The sequence below is a fragment of the Pan troglodytes genome, chromosome 20 (assembly GCF_028858775.2).
Source record: "Pan troglodytes isolate AG18354 chromosome 20, NHGRI_mPanTro3-v2.0_pri, whole genome shotgun sequence".
Taxonomy (NCBI): Eukaryota; Metazoa; Chordata; class Mammalia; order Primates; family Hominidae; genus Pan; species Pan troglodytes.
Genome location: NC_072418.2, coordinates 10,165,927 through 10,192,430, shown reverse-complemented (window position 1 = coordinate 10,192,430; position 26,504 = coordinate 10,165,927). Strand labels below are relative to the sequence as shown.

At 47.0% G+C, this 26,504-nt stretch overlaps 1 protein-coding gene across 6 annotated transcripts; it reads right to left on the bottom strand.

The window, feature by feature from the left end:
• Positions 1–7,673: 7,673 nt before the first annotated feature.
• Positions 7,674–14,365, bottom strand: CLEC4M (C-type lectin domain family 4 member M). Of its 6 annotated transcripts, none has more exons than XR_001711484.4 (8): positions 14,120–14,364; positions 13,956–14,036; positions 12,150–12,233; positions 11,070–11,777; positions 10,470–10,621; positions 9,651–9,763; positions 8,237–8,442; positions 7,674–7,905 (listed from the first exon to the last, which is right to left on the bottom strand). XR_001711484.4 is itself a non-coding variant. In NM_001071787.1 (7 exons), exons 1-7 carry the CDS (start codon positions 14,163–14,165, stop codon positions 8,292–8,294), a joined length of 1,338 nt encoding a protein of 445 aa, NP_001065255.1. The 6 variants fall into 6 exon arrangements, 1 of the variants encoding a protein (NP_001065255.1); XR_675817.4 differs by having other exon boundaries at positions 13,956–14,039; positions 14,120–14,363; XR_001711485.4 differs by lacking the exon at positions 12,150–12,233 and having other exon boundaries at positions 13,956–14,039; positions 14,120–14,365.
• Between the last annotated feature and the right edge of the window lie 12,139 nt (positions 14,366–26,504).

Sequence of the window (26,504 nt, the reverse complement as noted above, 5' to 3'; positions counted from 1 at the left end):
TTCATCTTGTCATTTTCGGTTCCTCTGCTCCAGCCGACCTTCTTCGTTCACGTCCTCAGGTCTCTGTGTTCAGACGCCACTTTGCAACGTCCTCAAGTCCCTGTTCTGGGTCGCCACTTTGCCACGGATTCCATCCCTGTTGGACTGAGCAAAGGATGATGAATGTGGGAATAAAGATAAAGACAAAAGAGTATATTTGGAAGAAGGGGTCGGGGGGCTCCTTGCTTCTTTCTAGTGAACAAGTACCTTAGCTTTAGACCCCTTTGCATTTTATTGGGTAAAGGAGATGGGGGCGGGGGGTGGTTGTCAGTCAGCGGCTTGATTTACAGCAGGCTTGCAAGGCTGCATTCTTCGAGCAATAGGCTCTAGATGTCCCAGTAGATAACCCCAGTGAGCGTGGTGCCAGGGAGTGATTGCCCTCAGCAAACCTTCTGGCGGTAGGCGCAGTCGTGAGTTTGCCCACATCCTGCGTTCATGATAAACACTTTGCTGTCTGATCATACAGCCTCCAGTGGAATGCTGAGTTGGTCACGATCCCTTTGGCCTTTTCGGCTCCCAACAGGCAATCACCAGAATCTAGGGAGAGGCAGGGAAGGATTCTCCCCTACATGATTCAGATGGAACATGGCCCTGCTGACACCTTGATTCCAGACTTCTGGCCTCCAGGACTGTGAGATAATAAATTAGCATTGTTTGGAGCCTCCCAGTTCATGGTAGTTGCTTACAACAGCCCCTAGCTGCCTGATACTGGTGGGATAAGGGGCAATTTCCACAATTCTACAGAAACTCCTTAATAATTAAATATGAGAACTGCATTTGGTAAAGTCAAGAACAAAATAAAGATAGCCCTCTTGCTGATTTCCCAATGCAGTAAGAAAATAAAAAGAAGCCCAGGCACAGTGGCTCACGTCTGTGAATCCCAGCACTTTGGAAGGTCAAGGTGAGAGGACTGCTTGAGCCCGGGAGTTCAAGACAAGCCTCCACAACATAGGGAGACCCCGTTTCTACAAAAAATACAAAAATTAGCCAAGTGTGGTGGTGCACATCTGTAGTTCCAGCTACTTGGGAGGCTGAAGTGGGAGGATTTGAGCCTGGGGGTTTGGGGCTGCAGTGAGCCATGACTGTGCCACTGCACTCCAGTCTGGGCAACAGAGTGAGACCTTGTCTCAAAAAAAAAAAAAAAAAAAAAGACCGGGCGTGGTGGCTCACACCTGTAATCCCAGCACTTTGGGAGGCTGAGGCGGGTGGATCACGAGGTCAGGAGATTGAGACCATCCTGGCTAACACGGTGAAACCCCGTCTCTACTAAAAATACAAAAATAATTAGCCAGGTGTGGTGGCGGGCACCTGTAGTCCCAGCTACTTGGGAGGCTGAGGCAGGAGAATGGTGTGAACCTGGGAGGTGGAGGTTGCAGTGAGCCTTGATCGTGCCACTGTACTCCAGCCTGGGAGACAGAGCGAGACTCCATCTCAAAAAAAAAAAAAAAAAAAAAAAGAGAGAGAGAGAAATAAATAAATAAATAAATAAATAAGACCTATAAATATTGAAAGCAAGAGTCAAAGCTGACTGTAGTTTGAAGCCATAATCACGTATCTAGGAAGTTCTAGAGGCTTAACTTCAGGAGTAATTAGAGCTCACAGCAAGATTTCTTTATAAAAGGAGCAGCTTTGTTTGGTTGAAGTAACGAGTATTTGCAAACGCAGGAGAAAACAAACCCTGTTCACAGGGCAAGAAAAGCTTTTAAACATTAAAGAATAGTCGTGAGAAGAATATGGGTAAAGCTCCCATGCTTAACTAAGATCTGAATAAAGAAAGACACAGGATGAGTTTCCCCCCAAAACACTCAGTATTTCAGAAAGGCTATTTCTTCCAAAATGAATTTATAAATCGAATGCTGTAGTGAATTCCTCTAATTTGTGTTGCATCAGCCCCTTTCTGAATATGTTTGACTCTCCTTCCAAAAACAGGGCTCAGTCAGCCTTGACACAGTTTCCAGTTCCGCACCTGCTCCTAGTTCCTCAATGTGGTTGATCCAGATCTGCTTTATCCAACTTCCCCCCGATGACCACCTGCCTATGGGGCAGCTGGACACAGCCTATTGATTGGCTCTGCAGGCCCCCACACCACCCATCCACATCTTACACGGACTGCAGATATGGTGCAGTGACCACCTCTCAGTCACAGCCTGACCTCCTGAGACTCACGCCTGCTTCCATGAAACCCACCAATTAGAACTCCCTGAGGGAAACCTGTGTGGATAACACCCTGGACCTAATCACGGCATTGTCACACTGGTTGCTTCCCCTCTGTCTCCCTGCAAAAGCTCTCCCTGACCTGTGTGTGTGTGTGTGTATATGTGTGTTTGTGGCCTCTGGAAGTGCCATGCCCTCCCTCCCCAGGATCCCTAAGTAATACAACCTTTATTTCCACCTCTTGTCTCTCCTAATCATTGAACGGGTTTCCTCCATCCTAAAAATCCTAGAGTAGGCCAGGCACAGTGGCTCACGCCTGTAATCCCAGCACTTTGGGAGGCTGAGGCAGGCAGGGATCACCTAAGGTTGGGAGTTTGAGACCAGCCCGACCAACATGGAGAATCCCCATCTCTACTAAAAGTACAAAGGAGGCAGAGGTTGTGGTGAGCCAAGATCGTGCCATAGCACTCCAGCCTGGGCAACAAGAGTGAAATTCCGTCTCAAAAAAAAAAAAAAAAATCCTAGAGTAAAACAAATGCTCATCCCAATAAAAATCCTAAATAGATTTTTTGATAGAGCTTTTTAAAAATTGTGGTAAATGATATATAACATAACATTGACCATTTGTAAGTGTACAGTTCAGTGGGATTACGCTCATTCACATTGTTGTACAACCATCACCACCATCCATCTCCAGGATTTTTCAACTTTCCAAATTAAAACACTGTCCCTATGAAACGCTAAGTCCTATTCCTTTTTCTCCCCAGTCCCTGGTAATCACCATTCTGCTTTCTTTTTCTTTTTCTTTTCTTTCTTCTTCTTTTTTTTTTTTTTTTTTGAGATGGAGTCTCATCCTGTCACCCAGGCTGGAGTGCAATGGCACGATCTGGGCTCACTGCAACCTCCACCTCCTGGGTTCAAACAATTCTCCTGCCTCAGCCTCCCGAGTTGCTGGGATTACAGATGCCTGCCACCACGCCCAGCTAAGTTTTGTATTTTTAGTAGAGACGGGATTTCACCATGTTGGCCAGGATGGTCTGGAACTCCTGATCTCGTGATCCACCCACTTCGGCTTCCCAAAGTGCTGGGATTATAGGCATGAGCCACTGCGCCTGGCCTCTACTTTCTTTCATTATAAATTTCTCTGGGTAGCTCATATAAGTGGAATCCTAAAGAGTGGAATCCTAAATATGTTTATTGAGTCTTTTTTCAAACTTTTTACTTTGCAATCGTTTTAGATTACAGATAAGTTGCAAAGATAGTACAGAGCATTCTCTATATCTTTTGCCCAGCTTCCTTTAATGTGAACATCTTTTTGTTTTTGTTTTTGTTTTTTTGAAGCAGTCTTGCTCTGTCGTCCAGGCTGGAGTGCAATGGCGCGATCTCGGCTCACTGCAACATCCGCCTCCCGGGTTCAAGCAATTCTCCTGCCTCAGCCTCCTGAGTAGCTGGGATTACAGGCAGGTGCCACCATGCCTGGCTAATGTTTGTATTTTTAGTAGAGACGGGGTTTCACCATATTGACCAGGCTGGTCTCAAACTCCTGACCTCAGGTGATCCACCTACCTTGGCCTCCCAAAGTGCTGGGATTATGGGCGTGAGCCACCACAACCAGCCGATGTTAACATCTCGCATTACCATTGTACATATGTCAAAATGAAGAAATTAATATTGGTGCAATACTCTGAACTAGAAACTACAGACCTCGTTCGGATTTCACTAGTTTTTCCATGGGTGTCCTTTTTCTGTGGCAAGATCCCATCCAGGATCCCACACTGCATTCAGGCAGTGATGGAGTTTGCCTGGCTGCAGTAACTGAGCACCACTGGCTGGGGAGAGGGGAGCTTAAATAACAGAAATCCATTCTGTCCCAGTTCTAGAGGCTGGAAGTCCAGGATCAACGTGTCGGCAGAGTTGCTTCCTTCTGGGCTGTGGGGGAAGGATCCACTGCAGGTGTCTCTTCATGGTTTATATCTGGTTCCCTCTTCCCTGTGTCTTCAGCTGTCTGCCTCTGTATGTGTCTGTGTCCATATTTCCCCGTTTTAGAAGGACAGTTCATCATAGACCAGGCGCAGTGCCTCATACCTGTAATCCCAGTACTTTGGGAGGCCGAGGCGGCAGGATCACTTGAGATCAGGAGATTGAGATCAACATGTACTAAAAAATGCAAAAATTAGCTGGGCATGGTGGTGCACGCCTGTAATCCCAGCTACTCGGGAGGCTGAGGTAGGAAAATCGCTTGAACTCTGGAGGTGGAGTTTGCAGCGAGCTGAGACTGTGCCACCGTACTCTAGTCTGGGCGCCAGAGCAAGACCCTGTCTCAAAAAAAAAAAAAAAAAAAAAAAAAAAAAAAAGGACACCAGTCATATTGGGTTAGAATCCACTCTCATGACCTCATTTTAACTTAGTCATCTGTACAAAGACCCTATTTCCAAATACAAGTACATTTTGAGGTACTGGGGGTTAGGACTTCAATGTATGAAGTTGTTGGGAGACAAAATTCAGCTCGTATCAGTCATCACTTCTCCTGCATCTCCTGCAAATGCTGACAGGTTTCTTGTCTTTCACGATATTGACAGATTTGAAGAGTATTCATCAGGCATGTATTGAATGGTCCTTGATTTGGATTTTTCTAGTGTTCTCCAATGGTTAGAGCGAGGTTGTTAGTTTGGAGTTAAGAATATCACAGGCCAGGTGCAGTGGCTCATGCCTGTAATCCCAGCACTTTGGGAGGCCGAGGTGGGCGGATCTCCTGAGGTCAGGAGTTTGAGACCAGCCTGGCCAACATGGTGAAACCCTGTCTCTACTAAAGATACAAAAATTACCCAGGCATGGTGGTGCACGCCTGTAATCCCAGCTGCTTGGGAGGCTGAGGCCAGAGAATCGCTTGAACCTGGGTGGTGGAGGTTGCAGTGAGCTGAGATCGAGCCACTGCACTCCAGCCTGGGTGACAGAGCAAGACTCCATCTAAAAAAAAAAAAAAAAAGAATATCACAAAGGCTAGGTGCCTTTCTAGTCACATCCTATGGGGGTGTGTGTATGATATCCACGTGAACATGTCTTTTATTGACAATGCTAGCCTTGGTTAAGGTGGTATCTGCCAGGTTTCTCTACTATAGAATCTCTCTTTTTGTCTTTTCATACTCTCTTCCTTGCCTCAACAGGGTTGACATTGCTCCCAAGGGGAAGAAAACTATTTCTTTGAGGGCCACAAAGAATCTCAGCTATCACCATGTCTTTGCACTCTCCAAAGCTCAGCCCTTCCCAATTTTTTTTCTTTTTTTTGGAGATGGAGTCTCGCTCTGTCCCCCAGGCTGGAGTGCAGTGGCGCAATCTTGGCTCACTGCAAGCTCCACCTCCTGGGTTCACACCATTCTCCTGCCTCAGCGTCCCGAGTAGCTACAATTACAGGCACCCACCGCCATGCCTGGCTAATTTTTTGTATTTTTAGTAGAGATGGGGTTTCACGTGTTAGCCAGGATGGTCTCGATCTTCTGACCTTGTGATCCACCCATCTCGGCCTCCCAAAGTGTTGGGATTACAGGCGTGAGCCACCACGCTCGGCCCAGTCTCCCCATTTAGAGTAGGGAGTAGGTAGGTAGGCAGACATGAGCCCGGTGGGAGACGCCCCCCTGCTACAAGGTGATGATCAGGTGGTTGTTAAACTGTTTCTCTAAAATAATAATTGGGCCGCTGGTCCTAGGGAAAGGCAGGCTCCCAATAGACAGAAAACACCTGGAGCTGGTGATTGGCAGCTTCCTGATAAGATCTCAGGAGCTGGGCAAGTCAGCTCAAGCATGTGCACCAAGAGGCAATCGGTAGAGGTTTTGTTTGTTTGTTTGTTTTTAGACAGAGTCTTGCTCTGTTTCCCAGGCTGGAGTGCAGTGGCGCAATCTCAGCTCACTGCAACCTCTGTGTCCTGGGTTCAAGCGATTCTCGAGCCTCAGCCTCCCAAATAGCCAGGACTACAGGCACATGTCACCATGCCCCACTAATTTTGTATTTTTGGTAGAGACGGGGTTTTGCCATGCTGGCCAGGCTGGTCTCGAACTCCTGACCTCAGTGATCCACCCACCTTGGCCTCCCAAAGTGCTGGGATTACAGGTGTGAGCCACCGCACCTGGTGGGTGGAGTTTACCTGGTATATGACCTTCCTCTAGGACCACTCGATTGGTAAGGGAAAAACACCTGAAATAAGCACGTGCACAACTTTAGTAAATACACTGTTCACGTGGCCCCCGCAAGTGCTGGCAGGCTACTGCGCATGCAGACAGCGCACCCCAGTGAAAGAATCAGGGAAGGCCAGGCGCGGTGGCTCACGCCTGTAATCCCAGCACTTTGGGAGGCCGAGGCAGGTGGATCACCTGAGGTCAGGAGTTCGAGACCAGCCTGGTCAACATGGTGAAACCCTGTCTCGACTAAAAATACAAAAAAAAAAAAAAATTACCTGGGAGTGGTGGCACGTGCCTGTAATTCCAGCTATTTGGGAGGCTGAGGCAGAATCGCTTGAACTTGGGAGGTGAAGGTTGAGGGAGCTCAGATCGTGCCATTGCACTCCAGCCTGGGTGACAAGAGCAAAACTCCGTCTCAAAAAACAAAAACAAACAACAAACAACAACAAAAACAAGCCTCACAGTTCTCCTGCCAGTTGCAGGTCGACTCTAAGGGAGATGGGATTTAGCATGCAAGCTGTTTATTAAGGAACGTCCTTGAGGTCAACACGGTAGAAGGGAGGCGAAGTCTGTGTGGGTTTTTTTGTGTGTGTGTCATTGTTGTTGTTGTTTTTGAGACGGAGTTTTGCTCTGTCGCCCTGGCTGGAGTGGTGCAGTGGTGCGATCTTGGCTCACTGCAACCTCCGCCTCCCAGGTTCAAACGATTCTCCTGCCTCAGCCTCCAAAGTAGCTGGGCTTACAGGCACCGCCCACCATGCCCAGCTAATTTTTTGTATTTTTAGTAGAGATGGGGTTTCACCATGTTGGCCAGGCTGGTCTCAAACTTCTGACCTCAGGTGATCCACCTGCCTCGACCTCCCAAAGTGCTGGGATTACAGGCACGAGCTACCATGCCTGACCCAACACCAGGTTTTTATAGAGAGAAAAGTTTATGCAAGACAGCCAAGCAAGGAGTTCAAATCTGTCTCTCTGAGCTGGAGGCTGAGGAAGATTTTATACACAGAGGGTAGTGAGGTGTAACCTGATTGGATCATGCAATGAGGTGATGTGGGAGGCTTGGCCTAATTGGATCATGCCATGGAGTGATGCCAGGACTCAATCTGATTGGATCATGGATCATGCCATGTGGTGTTCACTTCTTAACTCAGTCCCCCTTCCTTAGTCTAAGCACATAGGTTCCGCCCGTGGTTGCCTGCTTGGTTCATCTGGGCATGACCAGTGCACATAACTTGCAACCTGGGGGCCTATGGCAACTGAAAAGCAACTCGCCATTTTATTACACAAAGTTGAATCAGATGAGGCTGGATCTGCAGTTACAACATTTACCACTTTATTATAAAGGCTACAACTCAGAAACAGCCAAATGGAAGACATGTATAGGACAAAGAAAGATGTCGGGGTGGAAGAGGTTGTATGGAGCCTCCATGCCCTCTCTGGATGCCATTGGTTGACTGGGGGAATTAATCCCTGGTGCTTCCAACCTGCAAGATGAGCTCCTTCAACCAGCAAGTCTCCAGTCAAAAGGGTGCACGGGGTGTAGCTGGAAGTTGAGCAGATGGTAGTTTGCACGGATGAGATAAAGCCCCAGGGGACAGGGCAGCTACACATGGCAATCCAAATAGTCTAATCTCCAAAAGGAACAGAGAGTGGATTCATACAACATACCAAGCCCGCCCCCTAAATGCATCCCACCCAGGTCACTTATAAAGCTCCAAGGATGGGCCAGGAACACAAGCTCTACGCCAGGGAAACTTGGAGGCATCAGAAGGACAGAATAAGACCCAGGTTCATAGGGGATGAAAAATCGAACAGAGAACCGTCTCAGGGCATTTGTGAAGGTCCAAGGATGGAGAGAAGGAACGCTGGCTTACAAGTGGGTGAAGTTCTGCTATACCACAATGGAGGCCGAGGCCAGCAGGGAAGCAACTATTCGTCTCTGAAGCAGACTGCGGGCTTTTTGCAGATCCAGTAATTGTCAATGTCACATCGATTGTCGTTCCAGCCACTGCCACTAAATTCCGCACAGTCTTCATTCCCACTATTGTTGGGTTCTCCACTGTTCCAGTATCGCTGGAAGCTGCAAAGCCCATGCAGAATGTGAGCCTCTGCCCTGCCCAGTAGACGAGCCACATTCCTACCTTCTGTAATATTGATGCTTTAACATCTGCCCTATGTGTGTATGCTGGACATGCATTGCTCTCCACACCTCATAATATGCCTGAGTCACGTTGCCTTCAGTTCCTGCCTCTCTTGCTGCATCCCAGCCTTGGGAGGACTCCTACTGAGGCTGTGATTTTCTTTTTTATCCTTTTTTCTTTTCTCTCTCTCTTTTTTTTTTTTTGAGACGGATTCTCGCTCTGTTGCCAGGCTGGAGTGCAGTGGCATGATCTTGGCTCACTGCAACCTCCGCCTCCTGGGCTCAAGTGATTCTCCTGCCTCAGCCTCCTGAGTAGCTGGGACTGCAGGTGCACGCCACCACACCCAGCTAATTTTTGTATTTGTAGTAGAGACGGGGTTTCACCGTGTTGGCCAGCATAGTTTTGATCTCTTGACCTCGTGATCCACCCGCCTTGACCTCCTAAAGTGCCGGAATTACAGGCATGAGCCACCACGCCTGGCCGAGGGTGTGATTTTAAAATACAAACCAACCAGTCTGGGGTCTGTACAGCCAACCACCTGCCTTATTGGGCTTTTGCACTCCAAGCCACTATCCTTCTGCCCTAATCACCCCAAGGCCAGGTGTCAGGCAGCTAGGCAGCCTCTATGCCCCAGAGCCCACAAAATGCTTCATATCTGCCCATCTGAAGCCTGCTTGCCTGGCCTTGCCCTTTTCTCCCCATACAAACCATAATAAAATCTCTGGCCCACAGTCCCCTCCATGACTTTGCCTCACGACAGACCCTGCTGCTTCCCCAGTGGCCCCCTGCTGTGAAATGTGTGCCCTCTACGAACCTGAGGGTAGGATAAGCTACTCACTTTGTGTAAATGGCAATTGTCTCCTGAGCTGGTGGCCTTACTAGACTTCAGACTTCCTATTAATACACTGTATTTTAACACACCCACCCACAGGGCAAGCTCCTCCTGCAGCTCTGCTGGTGGAATTCTTGGCACCTGCCATGCTGTCTGGAGGTGGGTATGAAGACCACCTTCCCCACTCAGTGAAAACCCCAGACTCTTAGTCCTATGGGGTCAGGGAGGTTGGGGGGGACCCCCAGGGAAAGCTCAAGTCAGAGTTGCAGGAACCCAGCCCGACTGGATACAGTGTCCCTTTCTCCCAGAATCTACCTGGGTGACAGAGGTGAGCCGTCCACCCATTGCCACGTGCCTTCCTGATTTAGGTCTGAAAGTCCCATCCAGGAGAAGCGGTTACTTCTGGAAGTCTGCAGCTGTAGGAAGTTCTGGAGGGTAGAGGAGGAGTCAGGAGGGAGCTCTGCTTCCCATTTTCCAGGTTCCACCTCCCCGTCTCTTGGCAGAAAGTTCTGCTTTCAAGTTAACCTGCAGTTTTCTGATATACCAGGTCCTGAGCCTCCTCGTGTCTGAGCCCCTCTCACATCTGTATCCCCACGGCATGTGTGTCCTGACATGCAGGCACGCATGCACAGCTGGCCTCTCCTCACATGCTCCTGTGAATGCTGCATGTTTATCTATTCTGCATGTCCACATGAATTTACTCCTGACTGGGTTTCATGTACTGGAGCCACATTGGACCCATTACTAATTGCTGGTCCAGCACATCTCCTTTCAGCTCTGCACTGAGTGACAGCACATCACAGCTTGAAATCAGCCGCAGTGGGGATATTTACACCGGGGAAATTGGCAAACACAACACATCAGGAATTTTCTCTCCGGAGAGCTGGTTGTTAAACACCTGCAGCATGCTGTGGTGGTTTGCTTACATTTGACGTTTCCCCCAAATATTCACGTGTTCAGATCTGGTTTGTATTTGCTTGAAGGGTACCTGGGACTCCTTCATTCATATCCTTCTCTTCCCATCTTTCCAAATAGAGCAAAGCCCCTCTTCTGCAAAGTCCTCTCTGAGCACCGCCTCCCCAGTTGGCCAGAAGCCATGCCCCAGGCCAGGACGAGGACCCCCACCAGGTGTACCTGCTCCTCAGCACTTTTGATTACGACGAGCTGGGCCCTCACTTCCCGGCAGGCGGTTACGGAGTTGTGCCAGTTCCGCTGGGAGTTAGACATGAAGTAACAGTTTCCTTGGAAGAATGTCCAGTCCTTGGGACAGTGGCGGCACAGGCGTTCTGTTGGGGGAGGCTGGTCAGGGCTGGGCTCAGATCAGGTTGTCCATATTCCCATATCTGCCCAGCCTTCAAGCCCTTGAAAATCAGGGCCCTTCCTTGACTGTCCATGTTGGGTGGACCTCTTGGAATGAGGAGAGACCATTCCTCTCCCTACTTCCCAAGACTCTCCCTGATCCCCAGGAGAACCCAGGAGTCCTGGCTCCATCTCTTCCAGACTGGGAGAATTAGCAGCTTTAGAGCTCAGAACAGAAGGCAGCGGATTGGTTGAACTGAGTGTCTACTGTGTGCCTGGCCCAGTGTGAACACCAAGTGCAATGATCGCAGTTACCCTGTGTTCTCATTTCACAGGGGAGGAAACTGAGGCTCAGGCAGGGTTGGTAACTCAAGTAAAGTCACATCACACAGAGACCATCTCAGGCCCAAGGACCCTCGATGTGCAGGAACTCACCAAATGCAGTCTTCAAATCGGTCAGTTCTTGATAGATTTGCTGCTGCTTGGACTGGTCTGGCAATTTACCAAGTGCAGCCTTCAGCTGGGTCAGCTCCTGGTAGATCTCCTGCAGCTCGGATTTCTCTGGCAACTCACCCACTGCAGCCTTCAGCTGGGTCAGCTCCTGGTAGATCTCCTGCAGCTTGGATTTCTCTGGCAACTCACCCACTGCAGCCTTCAGCTGGGTCAGCTCCTGGTAGGTCTCCTGCAGCTTGGATTTCTCTGGCAACTCACCCACTGCAGCCTTCAGCTGGGTCAGCTCCTGGTAGATCTCCTGCAGCTTGGATTTCTCTGGCAACTCACCCACTGCAGCCTTCAGCTGGGTCAGCTCCTGGTAGATCTCCTGCAGCTTGGATTTCTCTGGCAACTCACCCACTGCAGCCTTCAGCTGGGTCAGCTCCTGGTAGATCTCCTGCAGCTTGGATTTCTCTGGCAACTCACCCACTGCAGCCTTCAGCTGGGTCAGCTCCTGGTAGATCTCCTGCAGCTTGGATTTCTCTGGCAACTCACCCACTGCAGCCTTCAGCTGGGTCAGCTCCTGGTAGATCTCCTGCAGCTTGGATTTCTCTGAGAGCTCACCCACTGCAGCTTTAAGCTGGGTCAGGTTCTGGTAGATTGTGTCTTGCTCGGATTGTTCCTGACTTAGGGAGCTGGGGACCTTGGACACTGGGCCAAGAAGAAAAGGAACTGCAATTATTAAACACCTACTGTGTGCCAAGCCCTGAACTGAGCCCCATAGAGACATCATTTGTGAGAGCCAAGGTCTCGGTTAATCCCCTTCGAAGATGAGGAAAACTGACACCTGGAGAAGGCAGCACAGAAGGCCAAGGAGAGCCAGGTTCTTCCCCTCCTCCTCCTCCTCCCTCTCCTCTCCTGCTCTAGAGTGGGGAGGGGCTGTGGGAGAGGCCCCTACAGACCCCCAGGGACAACATCTTGGCTCTCAGTCCCACCTCCCTCCCAGACCTGGCCACTCCAGGCTCTGTTCATAGCCAAAAGGCCAGGCGTGGGGACCCCAGACCCTCAGAACCTGCCCCTGACCTTGGACAAGGATGGCCACCAGGACCCCAGCCAAGAGCGTGAAGGAGAGGAGTTGCAGCACCAGGGGACCATGGCCAAGACACCCTGAGAGAGGATACATGCGTCAGCCTGCCAGTGTTCCCACCTGAGCCTGGCCCAGGGAGAGCCTGGCCTAATCCCTCAGCACCCCAGGACCCAGGAACCCCAGCCCCAGCCCCCTCCACTCCAACACCTGGGAATCCAGGCCCTAGCTCAAACCTCCCCAGGACCCAGGAACCCCATCCCCAGCCTCTCTCTCCCCAAGTCCCAGGAGTTTAGGTCCCAGCCCCCACCTCCCCAGGTCCCAGGAACCCAGGTACCTGCGTCCACCTCCCCAGTGGAACAGGAATTAAAAGAAATTAAAGAATGTGTAAGCAAAAACTCAGTTGTATGTAAGAAAACCCAATTCCCCCTGAAGAAGAGAAAGAGGTGGAATCCTTTAAAAATTAACTGCCTGTTTGGCCAGGCATGGTGGCTCACACTTGTAATGCCAGCACTTTGGGAGGCTGAGGCAGGCAGATCACAAGGTCAGGAGATCAAGACCATCCTGGCTAACACAGTGAAACCCAATCTCTACTAAAAATACAAAAAATTAGCTGGGCGTGGTGGCGGGCGCCTGTAGTCCCAGCTACTCGGGAGGGTGAGGCAAGAGAATGGCATGAACCTGGGAGGCAGATCTTGCAGTGAGCCGAGATGGCACCACTGCACTCCAGCCTGGGTGACAGAGCAAGACTCTGTCTCAGAAAAAAATAAAATAAAATAAAATAAAAACTAAATAAATAAATAAAATAAAAAAGAATTAACTGCCTGTTTTTCTGTCTGTGGCTAGTGAGCCTTATCTCTCCCTTTCCCAGGCATTGTGAAGACCCTGTTTCTCTAGCTGTGCAGCTGGAAGGTCACTAGGCAGATAAACTCAAGTTGTAAAACATGTTTTTCCTTGAAAAGTAAGAAATGATGTAATGCATGTCTCAGTTGAATAACTGTCTTTGTTTCTCGCTTCTGTAATATGCTTCCCCCTGCACAGATCTCCCCCTACCCCATGAAATGCTTAAAAGGTAACTTGACTCTTTGTTTGGGGCTCAGTCTTTTTGGATGTTAATCTGACTGGGCTGGTGCACCTAAATAATAATAATAATAATAATAATAATAATAATAAATCCTCCTCAACCCCTTGATCTCTGTGATTCCTAAATTATCCTGCAACACCAGGACTCAGGCATCCAGGTCCAAGCCTCCACATCCCTTGGTCCCAGGAGGAACCCAGGCCCAAGCTCCCACCTCCCCAGGTCCCAGGAACCCAGATACCTGCTTCTACCTCCCCAGGACCCACGAATTCAGGCCCCAGCTCTCACCTTCCCCAGGACCCAGTAATCTGGTCCCAGCTCCCACCTCCCCAGGACCCAGGATTCCAGTCCCCAGTTCTCACCTGCCCCAGGACCCAGGAATCCAGGCCCCTTCTCCCATCTCCTCTGGTTCCAGGAGTCCAGGCTCCAGTCCCTACCTCCCATGGACCCAGGTATCCAGCTTCCAACCCCCACCTCTGTAGGTCCCAGGAGTCCAGAACCCCTGTCCCACCTCCCCAGGCCCCAGGAACCCAAGCCTCAACCCCCACCTCCCCAGGTGTGAGGAGTTCAGATCTCTGCCCCCTCCTCTTCAGGACCCAGGAACCCAGGTCTCAGACCCTCCTTCCCCAGAACCCAGGATTCCAGACCCCAACACCTACCTCCCCAGGACCCAGGGGTCTGGGAGGCTCTGTCTTCCACTATCTGCTCCCTAACTCTTGCCTACCTGTAGAGCTCTTGTGGCCATGTATCTGCTGGAATTGAAAGTCTCTTGGAAAAAGTCTGATGCCACTGGTTGTTGGATCTTCTTCTGAATTGACAGACATCAGCTCAGAGCCTGGGCCATCCCTTCCCCTTACCCAGGATCCCAGAGTTCCAACCCAGCCTTACCCAGGAGGCCCAGCTGCTGCACCCTTGGTTCCTTGGAGTCACTCATGTTTTCCCGCTGTCCCCAGATGTTCAGGACTCCTGGGGACCACAGCTTTTATTTTCCACCCTCTGATCCTCACTCCCTAAATCTACTGTCTCTCAGGAAGACAAACAGGAAGCTGGGTAAGATCACATCACCAGAAAGGCTAGTGAAAGGAGTCAGAGCCTGAGATCGGCCTGACCTTGCAGGAATTTCAGGGAGGTGTTGGGGGATGGTCTGGGGTTGACAGGGAGAAGGACTCCTCCACTCATGACATGGTTGAGCGATGGGATGCTTTTAATAAAATTCAATTCATTCTAATGGAAAGCGACTTTGTTATGCCTCCCTACGTAGGGCAGGGGTGGGCAGGCAGTACCGCCTAGTTCCTGGAACCACCATGCCCTCTGACCTCCAGGATCTGCTCTTTTGGTCTGCGGATGCTCTCATTCATGGGAATTTCCTTTGTTTTTGGGAGTTGGAGATGAACGATAATTGTTTATTTCATACCTATGATAGGCACATTTCCAACAGCTTTATAAAACTCCTTCATTTAACTTTCCTACCCTGCAGTAGATCATGTGACCTCCAGTTTACAGATAGGGGGAAATAGAGGCACTGCGAGATTAAGAAACTAGCCCAAGGTCACACAGCTGGTAAATGGTGGAGCTGAGATTCGAATCCAGGCAGTTTTCCTCCACACTCCACCCAGTTAACCAAAGAGGGTCTAATAACATCAAGGGCAAAATAGAAAGATTTACAGTAACTTTAGTTAGACTATCCCAACCCAAATTGGAACAACCCATGTGGCCACCAGCAGGTGAATGAAAACAAATATCATGGCATATTCAGAGGGTGGAATTCTATACAGTAATGAAAAAGCAAAGTACTGATACGAACAACAATTTGGATGAATCTCACAAGAGTTAAGAAACCCAAACAGAATGAATACATTCTGTAAGATTTTGAGTTTACATGAATTTAAAGAATAGGCAGAAGAACTAACCTTTGATGGGACTCAAACTGGGGGCTTTCTGGAAGGAGTGGGTGTAAACTGACCAGAATGGGGTAGAAGGAAATTTTCTGCTGACAATGGTCCATATTTTTTTCTGAGAAGTGGCTGCATGGATGAATTCATATGTCAAAATTTCTTCTTTCTTTCTTTCTTTCTTTTTTTTTTTTTTTTTTGAGACAGAGTCTCGCTCTGTCACCCAGGCTGGAGTGCAGTGGCTGATCTGGGCTCACTGCAACCTCCGCCTTCTGGGTTCAAGTGATTCTTCTGCCTCAACCTCCTGAGTAGCTGTGACTACATGTGTGTGCCACCACATCTGGCTAATTTTTGTATTTTAATTTATTTATTGGAGATGGAGTTTTGCTGTGTTGCCCAGGCTGGAATGCAGTGGTGCAATCTTGGCTCACTGCGACCTCCACCTCCCAGGTTCAAGTGATTCTCCTGCCTCAGCCTCCCGAGCAGCTGGGATTACAGGTGCATGCCACCATGCCTGGCTAATTTTTTTGTATTTTTAGTAGAGACGGGTTTCACCATGTTGGACAGGCTGGTCTCGAACTCCTGACCTTAAGTGATCTGCCCTCCTCGGCCTCCCAAAGTGCTGGGATTACAGGTGTGAGTCACCGTGCCTGGCCCATATGTCAAAATCTCTTGAACTATATATTTAAGACTTGTGTACTGTGTTGTAAATGTGTTATATATGAATTTAAAAATGAGAAATACAGAGGCAGTTCAAGATGGCAGATTGGAGGCATCTGGCACTCACCTCCTCCCCAAAGAAGAATTAAATAGTGGGTAGATAATCACACTTTGAATACAGCAACTAAGAGAAAACACTGGAATTCAGCAGAGAAGTGATAGGAAACATCTGTGGCCTGGAAGGAGGGAAACAAGGCAGCTAGCCCAGCCTGGATCAGCTGGGAGCACCGGGTTGGGGGGTTCCCAGTGCAGGAACAGGGTAAGTGAGAGATCCCCTGCAGTGCACATTCCCACCATGAACTCCTGAAATCCTAGTTGTGGGAGAGCTCCTCAACCCTCATGGGCCATGAGACCAGTATAAGGTGCTGCTTGGAGTTCATGTGACAACATTACCCCAGAGAGGGAGCTGACTCTGGGTTCCACACATCCCCCAACACACAGGTAGTTGCAGCACAGTGCCATTTGGAGAACCCAGTCCCCACCAGACTACATCCTGCCCTGGGACCCAACAGCCCCTGCATCTCCATGTCCCTGGAGTCTGACTGATATCCCTTCACATCCATCCAGAAGACTACCACAGTGCCACAGTAGTTGGACCCAGGAATGTAGCAGGGTCCCCAGTGCTTCAGCCCACATAGTGTCTTACGTACCAGGGAACAGGCAGTGGAGCACAGTGGGGAGCCTGTCCCCAGGACAAAGGTAGGCAAAGTCCCCAGAACTTGAGAGACACCTTCCTGGGGCTGCTGCCGTTGACAGCAAACCCCCACTCCTAGCAGCAGGGCCACCTTGCACCTGCAGACACCATGAGGACAGGCTCTTCCCGTCCACCACCACTGCAGCCACCACCACCCAAGCACACTGCCTTTCCCTTCCCGTCACAGCCTGCATGCATGAATGCCACTGGGGGGGCCTGAGGACAGGCCTGCATGGCCTGGTACTGTCCTCCAGGTGGCCAAGCACACTACCAGGGGTCCTGGGGATTGCTCTGCTCTATCAGTCACCCTAGGCACATGCATGTACCATCAGGAGACCTAACAAGAGACCTAGAACAGGCTGGGCATGGTGGCTCATGGCTGTAATCCCAGCACTTTGGGAGGCCAAGGTGGGTGGATCACCTGAAGTCACAAGTTCGAGACCAGCCTGACCAACATGGTGAAACCCCATCTCTACTAAAAATTCAAAATTAGCCAGGTGTGGTGGTGCATACTTGTAATCCCAGCCACTTGGGAGGCTGAAGCAGGAGAATCCCTTGAACCCAGGAGTCAGAGGCTGCAGTAAGCTGAGATCATGCCATTGCACTCCAGCCTGGGCTAAAAGGTAAAACTCCATCTCAAAAAACAGGCCCAGAACAACTGCCACCAGCACCAAAGCGTGCTCTCTGAAGATCTGGGGTTCACCTCACTTTGTTCACCACTACTGGCATCTGTGTATCCCTCCCAGGGGCCCAGGCACAGGTACACCCAGCCTGCCGCTGCCACCACTGGGACCCAAGGACTGGCTCACATGGCACCCCTATCCCCAGCAAAGCCTCATTGTAGCCTCTGCTAACAACTGCAGCCTAAGACGCTGAGGAATTTACAGATACCACTCATAATGTTTATGGTTAAAGAAATCATACAGAGACTACACTGCTGCATGCACCCAGTCAAAGCTAAAGTGACTTACCCAACCAACACCATAGATACATCAACAGCAAAAAGTCTTCCCCTATGAAAACCAATCCAAAAAATTGGAAGAAGCAACTGCTACACCACATACATAGACATCAATGTAAGAACACAGGAAACATGAAAAGGCAAGGAAATATGACACCTCAAAAGGAACACAATAATTCTCCAGTAACAGATTACAATGAAAACGAAATTTGTGAAATTGCCTGAAGAATAATTCAAAATAATGATCCTAAAGAAGCTCAATTAGATACAAGAGAACACGGATAAACAATACAAAGACTACCTGAGTGTTTTGGCGATGCATGCCTATAATCCTCACTAAGCAGGAGGGTCCCTTAAGCCCAGGAGTTCTAGGCCAGCCTGAGCAACATAGTGAGACCCCCATCTCAAAAAATAAAAAATTCAAAGAAATCAGGAAAAAAATTCAGAATATGAATGAGAAATTCACCAAAGAGATAGACGTTATTTACAAAGAACCAAGCAGAAATCCTGGAACTGAAGAATTCAATGAGTGAAATAAAAAATACAGTTGAGAGCTACAAAAAAAAAGATTAGATGAAGCAGAAGAAATAATTCCAGAACTTGAAGACAGGTCTTTCGAAATAATCTAGTCAGATAAAAACGAAAAGAGAATAAAGCATAAAAAGAATGAATAAAGCCTATATAATATATGGGGCATCATAAGGTGACCAAATATTTAAATTTTGGGTGTATCAGAGAGAAAAGGCATAGAACACCTATTTAACAAAATAATAACTGAAAACTTCCCAAGCCTAGGAAGATTTAGACATCCAAATATAGGATGCTCAGAGAATCCCAAATAGATACAAGCCAAAAGGACTTCTCTAAGGCACATTATAGTCAAACTGTAAAAAATAAAAGACAAAGACAGAATTCTATAAACAGCCAGAGAAAAGCATCTAGTCACATATGAGAAAACCCCTATCAGACTAACAGTAGATTTCACAGCAGAAAACTTAAAGGCCAGGAGAGAATGGGATGATATACTCAGAGTGCTGAAAGAAAGAAACTGTCAGGCAAGAATGCTGTATTAATTTGTTCTCATGTGGCTAACAAAGACGTACCCGAGTCTGGGTAATTTATAAAGAAAAGAGGTTTAATTGACTCACAGATCAGCATGGCTTGGCAGACCTCAGGAAACTTACAATTATGGTGGAGGGGAAAGCAAATACATTCTTCTTCATATGGTGGCAGGGAGGAGAATGAGTGCCAACCAAAGGGGAAGCCCCTTATAAAAGCATCAGATCTTATGAGAACTCATCCGCTATTACAAGAACAGCATGGCGGAAACCACCCCCATGATTCAATTGTCTCCACCTGGTACCTTCTACGACACAAGGGAACTATGGGAACAATATTTCAAGATGAGATTTGGGTGGGGACACAGCCAAACCATATCATTCCACCCCTGGCCTTTCCCAAATCTCATGTCCTCACAATTCAAAACACAATCATGCTCTTCCAACAGTCTCCCAAAGTCTTAACTAATTCCAGCATTAACTCAAAAGCCCAAGTCTCATCTGAAACAAGGCAAGTCCCTTTTGCCTATGAGCCTGTAAAATCAAAAGCAAGTTAGTTACTTCCTAGATACAATGGGAGTACAGGCATTGGGTAAATACACACATTCCAAAAGGGAGAAATTGGCCAAAACAAAGGCCTCATGCAAGTCTGAAACCCAATAGGGCAGTCATTAAACCTTAAAGTTCCAGAGTAATCTCCTTGGACTCCATCTCTCACATCCAGGGCACGCTGATGCAAGAGGTGGGCTCCCATGACTTTGGGCAGCTCTGCCCCTGTGGCTTTGCAGGGTGTGGCCCCCTCCTGGCTGCTTTCATGGGTTGGCATTGAGTGTCTGTGGCTTTTCCAGGCACATGGTGCAAGCTGTCAGTGGATTTACCATTCTGAGGTCTGGAAGACAGTAGCCCTCTTCTCACAGCTCCACTAGTCAGTGCTCCAGTGGGGACTTTGTGTGGGGGCTCCAACCCCACATTGCCCTTCTGCACTGCCCTAGTAGAGGTTCTCCATGAGGGCTCTGCCCCTGCAGCAAACTTCTGCATGGACATCCAGGTGTTTCAATACACCCTCTGAAATCTAGGTGAAGTTTCCCAAACCTCAATTCTTGACTTCTGTGCACCTGCAGGCCCACAGCCCATGTGTAAGTCACCAAGGCATGGGGTTTACACCCTCTGAAAGCAATGGCCTAAGCTGTACCTTGGCCCCTTTTAGCCACAGCTGGGGCTGAAGCAGCTGGGATGCAAGGCACCACGTCCCAAGGTTGCATAGAACAGGGGGTCCCTGGGCCCAGCCCACGAAACCATTTTTTCCTCCTAGACCTCCAGGCCTTTGATGGGAGGGGCTGCTGTGAAGGTCTCCAACATGCCCTAGAGATACTTTGCCCATTGTCTTGGTGATTAATATTCAGCTCATTACTTATGCAAATTTCTTCAGCCAGCTTGAATGTCTCCCTAGAAAATGGAGTTTTCTTTTCTGTCACATCACTGGGCTGCAAATGTTTCAAACTTTAATGCTCTGCTTCCTCTTGTATGCTTTGCCACTTAGAAGTTTCTTCCACCAGATACCATAAATTATCTTTCTCAAGTTCAAAGTTCCACAGATCTCTAGGGCAGCAGCAAAATGCTGCCAGTCTCTTTGCATAGCAAGAGTCACCATTACCCCAGTTCCCAAAAAGTTCCCCATATTCATCTGAGACCATGTCAGCCTGGACTTCGTTGTCCATATCACTATCAGCATTTTGGTCAAAGCCATTCAACAAGTCTCTGGGAATTTCCAAACTTTTCCACATCTTCCTGTCTTCTGAGCCCTCCAAGTTTCTAGGAAGATTCAAACTTTCCCACGTTTTCTTGTCTTCTTCTGAACCCTCCAAACAGTTCCAACTTCTGCCTGTTACCCAGTTCCACAGTTGCTTCCACATTTTGGGGTATCTTTGTAGCAACACCCCAGTCTCTGCAGTAACAATTTACTGTATTAGTCTGTTCTCATGCTGCTAAGAAAGACATACCCAAAACTGAATAATTTATAAAGAAAAGAGGTTTAATTGACTCACAGTCCAGTATGGCTGGGGAGGCCTCAGGAAACTTATAATCATGGTGGAAGGGGAAGCAAACGCATCCTTCTTTACATGGTGGAAAGAAAGAGAATGAATGCTGAGCAAAGGAGGAAGCCCCTTATAAAAGCATCAGACCTCATGAGAACTCACTCACTATCATGAGAACAGCATGGTGGAAACTGCCCCCATGATTCAGTTATCTTTACCTGGTCCCTCTCACGACACATGGGGACTATGGGAACTACAATTCAAGATGAGATTCGGGTGGGCACACAGCCAAACATATCAAATACTATACCCAGTAAAGTTATTCTTCGAAAATGAAGGAGAAATAAAGACTTTCCCAGACAAGCAAAACCAGAAGGAATTCATCATCACTAGACCAGCCCTACAAGAAATAATTAAGAAAGTCCTGCACCTGGAAGTGAAAGGGCAATATCACCATCATGAAAACACACAAAAGTATAAAACTTATTGTAGAGCAAAACACAAATGAAGAAGAGAAAAGACTCAAATGTTACCACTACAGAAAACAACCAAACCACAATGACAAACAATAAGAGAGAAAGAAAGGAACAAAAGATATGCAAACCAACCAGGAAACAATTAACAAAAGGAAAGGAATAAGTCCTCAGACATTAGTAATAACCTGTAATGTAAATGGATTAAATTTCCCACTTAAAAGATATAGACTGGCTGAATGAATTTTTTAAAAAGACCCAACTATGTGCTGTCTATAAGAAACTCACTTCACCTGTAAAGACACGTATATACTCAGGAGGAGGCTGAAGCAGGATGATTGCTTGAGGTCAGGAGTTTGAGACCTGTCTGGGCCACATGGTAAGACTGCATCTCTAAAAAAATTTTTGTAAAGCTAGCCAGGTATGATAGCATGTGTCTATAGTCCAAACTACTCAAGGAGCTGAGGCAGGAGGATTGCTTGAGCCCAGGGTTTTGAGGGTGCAATGAGCTATGATTGTGTCTGGGAATAGCCACTGCACTCCAGCCTAGGCAACAGAGTGAGACCCCATCTCTTAAAAAAAAAAAACACATATAGACTAAAAGTGAAAGGATGATAAAAGAAATTCTAACAAATGGAAACAAAAAGTGAGCAGGAGTAGCTATACTGATATCAGATAAAAACAGACTTTAAGTCAAAGACAGTAAAAATAGGCAAAGAAGGTCATTATATAATGATAAAGGGATTGATTCAGCAAGAGGATATAACAATTTTAAATATATGTGTACCCAACACCAAAGCCCCAGATATATAAAGGAAATCTTATTAGATCTACAGGGAGAGATAGACTTCAATACAATAATAGTTTGGGGCTTCAACACCCCACTCTCAGCACCAGACAGATAATCTAGACAGAAAAATCAACAAAGAAACATCAGATTTAAACTACAATTTAGCCCAAATGGACCTAACAGATATTTGCAGAATATTTCATCCAACAGCTGCAGCACACACATTCTTCTCATCAGCACATGGAACATACTCCAGAATAGATCACATGTTGGGCCACAACACATTTTTTACATAATCAGAATTATATCAAATATCTTCTCAGACCACAATGGAGTAAAACTACAAATTAATAACAAGAGGAACTCTGAAAACTGTACAAATACATGGAAATTAAACCATATGCTCCTGAACAACCACTGGGTCAATGAAGACCTTAAGAAAGAAATAAAAAAAATTCTTGAAACAAATCAAAATGGGCACAGAGCATACCAAAATCTATGGGATACAATAAAAGCAACACTAAAAGGAAAGTTTAAAGCAATAAATGCCTACATCAGAGCCGGGCACAGTGGCTCATGCCAGTAATCCCAGCACTTTGGGAGGCCAAGGTGGGAGGCTTGCTTGAGCCCAGGAGTTCAAGACCAGCCTAGGCAACATAGTGAGATGCCATCTTAAAAACAAAATAACACACAAAATGCCTACATCAAAAAAGTAGAAAGATTTCAAATAAACAACCTAGGAATACACCTCAAGGAACTAGGAATGTAAAACCAAACCAAACCCAAAATTAGATGGAAGGAAATAACACAAACCAGAACAGAACTAAATGAAATAAAGACTAAAAAAAAAAAAAAAAAAAAAAACCAAAACAAAAACAGAGGATCAGCAAAAGGAAATTTTTTAAAAAGATAATCAAAATTGATAAACCACTATCTAGACTAACCAAGAAAAAAAGAGATAAGGCCCAAATAAACAAAATCGGAACTGAAAAGGAGAGATTACGATTGAAACCACAGAAATACACAGAAAAAAAATCATCAGAGACTATTATGAACAACTATATGCTAACCAAATTAGAAGACCTAGAGGAAATGGATAAATTCCTGGACAGCCTACCAAGATTGAAACAGGAAGAAATAGAAAACCTGAAACAGAACAATAATGAGTAATGAGATTGAATCAAAGTAAAATGCCTCCCAACAAAGAAAAGCCCAGGGCTGGATGGCTTTTCACTGCTAAATTCTACCAAACTTATAAAGAACTAACATAAATTCTCAAACTAATCCAAAAAATTGAAGAGGAAGGAATTCTTCCTAACTCATTCTACCAGGCCCACATTACGCCAAGACTAAAACTAGACAATTACACAATAAAACAGAAAACAGTCCTTGCTTTCAATTGTTTTGAGTATATACCCAGAAGTGGGATTGCTGGATTATATGTAATGAAATTTTTATTTCTATTTTTTAGGAACTGCCATACTGTTTTCTGTAGTGACCGCACCATTTTACATTCCCACCAACAATGCACAAGAGTTCCAGTTTCTCCACATCTTTGCCATTATTTGTTACGTTATTATTATTATTATTATTATTGTTGTTTTTGAGATGGAATCTCACTGTGTCACCCAGGCTGGAGTGCAGTGGCATGATCTTGGCTCACTGCAAGCTCTGCCTCCTGGGTTCACACTATTCTCCTGCCTCAGCCCCCCGAGTAGCTGGGACTACAGGCACCCGCCACCACACCCGGCTAATTTTTTTGTATTTTTAGTAGAGACGGGGTTTCACCGTGTTAGCCAGGATGGTCTCGATCTCCTGACCTCATGATCTGCCTGCCTCGGCCTCCCAAAGTGCTGGGATTACAGACGTGAGCCACCGTGCCCGGCCACGTTATTATTTTTTGTAGTAGTCATCCTAGTGGGTGTTAGGTGGTATCTCATTGTGGTTTTAATTTGCATTTCCTGAATGATTAGTGATGTCGAGCATCTTTTCACGTGCTCGTTGGTCACTTGTATATCTTCTTTGGAAAAATGTTTAGTCAAGTCCTTTGCCCATTTTTAATTGGGTTGTTTTTCCATTGTTGATCTGTACTTTTGCTCATCTTTAAACTAGGTTTGTTGTCTTCTTACTGTTGGGTTTTAGGAGTTCTTTACTTACTTTGAATATGAGTCTCTTTTTTCTTTTGAGATTGGGTCTTGCTCTGTTTCCCAGGCTGAAGCTCACTGGCACTATCATAGCTCACTGCAGCCTTGACCTCCTGAGCTTAAGCAATCTCCCACCTCAGCTGCCCAAGTAGCTGTGACTACAGGTGTGCACCACCACGCTTGGCTAAATTTTTAAATTATTTGTAGAGACAAGATCTCACGGTGCTGCCCAGGCTGGATGATTTCTTTATATATGTCTTGCAAATATTTTTGCAAGTTTGTGGATTTTCTTTTCATTTGTCTTGATTTCAACAGGAATGCTTCTAAAGTTTCTCCAGTAGAAATGGTGTTTGCTGTGGGTTCTTGATGGATACCACAACCATGTTAAGGATATTTCCTTCTACTCTTAGTTGATGAAGACTTAAAAACGTAAATCACGAGTCACTGTTGAGTTTTATTGAACACTTTTATTTGATCTACTGTGATACTTATATAGGTTTTCTACTTTAAATTCTTCATTTGATTTATTATTATTATTATTATTTGAGATGGAGTCTCACTCTGTAGCCCAAATTGGAGTGCAATGGCACAATCTCGGCTCACTGCAACCTCTGCCTTTCGGGTTTAAGCGATTCTCCTGCCTCAGCCTCCCAAGTAGCTGGGATTATAGGCATGTGCCACCGTGCCGGCTAATTTTGTGTTTTTAGTAGAGATAGGGTTTCACCATGTTAGCTAGGCTGGTCTTGAACTCCTGACCTTAGGTGATCCATTCACCTCAGCCTCCCAAAGCGCTGGGATTACAGATGTGAGCCACCGTGCCCGGATGGTATGCTATTATTAATAGATTTTCTGATGCCGTCCATGTGTTTGTCAAAAAAACTTTATTTGATCATAATGTTGTATAGGGAGAAACATGACAAACAGTACCTCAGCTAAGCTATCAAGCTTGGCTGATGATAAGTAATAAGTAATATCCATGATAAGTAATATCATATGATAAACAAAAACAAAAAAACTAAAACTGTAAACAAAACATACATTTCAAGATGAAATAAAATAAACGGCTGATGGAAAAATAAAATGACATTAGAGGAGAAAGGACCAAGAAAAGGGGTAATAAGAATGTAGTTGGGCTGGGCGCAGTGGCTCACGCCTGTAATCCCAGCACTTTGGGAGGCCGAGGCCGGTGGATCACCAGGTCAGGAGATCAAGACCATCCTGGCTAACACGGTGAAACCCCGTCTCTACTGAAAATACAAAAAATTAGCTGGGCGTGGTGGCGGGCGCCTGTAGTCCCAGCTACTCGGGAGGCTGAGGCAGGAGAATGGCGTGAACCCGGGAGGCGGAGCTTGCAGTGAGCCGAGATCGCGCCACTGCACTCCAGCCTGGGCGACAGAGCAAGACTCCGCCTCAAAAAAAGAAAAAGAAAAAAAAGAACGTAGTTGGTCAGATGTGCTACAGGGGACTTTGAATTGACTATCTAGCCAAAAGTCTTATTTCCTGGCTCACACAATACTGTGGAGGCGGGGGCAGAGGGGACACTCACCTGTCTCCAGGAGCCAAAATGGCACTGACTGGCCTCCAACTTAGGGCCTGGGTGAAGGTGTTCTCCACCAAGGCCAGGTCCCCAGGTTTCCCAGCTTGGGCCAGCTCAGCTGTCACAGGGCACCAGTAGCCTATTGGCCTGCTGGTCAGAGTGGCTGGTCCAACATTACATGGCACTACAGCCGAATGTTCATCTGCTCAGCTCCATTGCCTGCTAGGGAAGATGATGGTTCTTCAAAGAGTCCTTGGTTAGTGTTACAGCTCTGCAGCTTTGATTACCGTAGTGCTGATGGCTGTCTTGCTGTCTCTCGTCAACTGCTGCCTCTCCGTCTCACCAATCATCATCCTGCTGACCGCTGATCACCATCTGATATCGTTTGGGTGTGTCCCTACCCAAATCTCACCTTGAATTGTAGCTCCCATAATTCCCTCGTGTTGTGGGAGGAACCCAGTGGGAGATAATTGAATCATGGGTGCAGTTTCCTCCACACTGTTTTCGTGGTAGTGAGTCAGTCTCATGAAACCCGATGGTTTTATAAGGGGAAACCCCTTTCGCTTGGCTGTCTCATTCGCTCTTGTCTGCTGCAATGTAAGACTTACCTTTTGCCTTCCACCATGATTGTGAGGCCTCCCTAGCCATGTGGAACTGCCCATTAAACCTCTTTTTCTTTCTTTCTTTCTTTTCTTCTCTTTCTTTCTTTTTCTTTTTTTTTCACAATCCAGAGGTCTTTTATTTTTTTAACACCTCTGATGCCATGAATTCATAGGGAAGAGTTTCCAGCAGCTCAGCCTCCTTCCCATTGGTTCTCACAAAGCATGCTTCTCTGGGTGGAGCAGGCTGGTGCTTCAGTTGAACCCAGGTACCTTTCTCTTTGGCTTCTTTCTGTTTCTGATTATTTTCCTTCACACATTTCAGGAAGCTATCTCAGCTCTTAGCATGCTTAATGCGCTCAATGCACA

Bases quoted from the DNA above. Each gene is read 5' to 3' on its own strand.
- CLEC4M (NM_001071787.1), bottom strand. From the start codon at position 14,165: ATGAGTGACTCCAAGGAACCAAGGGTGCAGCAGCTGGGCCTCCTGG. The intron at 14,040-14,119 runs GTAAGGCTGGGT...CTGTCAATTCAG, and splicing joins GCAGCAGCTGGGCCTCCTGG to AAGAAGATCCAACAACCAGT. The intron at 9,764-10,469 runs GTACACCTGGTG...TCTACCCTCCAG, and splicing joins TCAAAAGTGCTGAGGAGCAG to AACTTCCTACAGCTGCAGAC.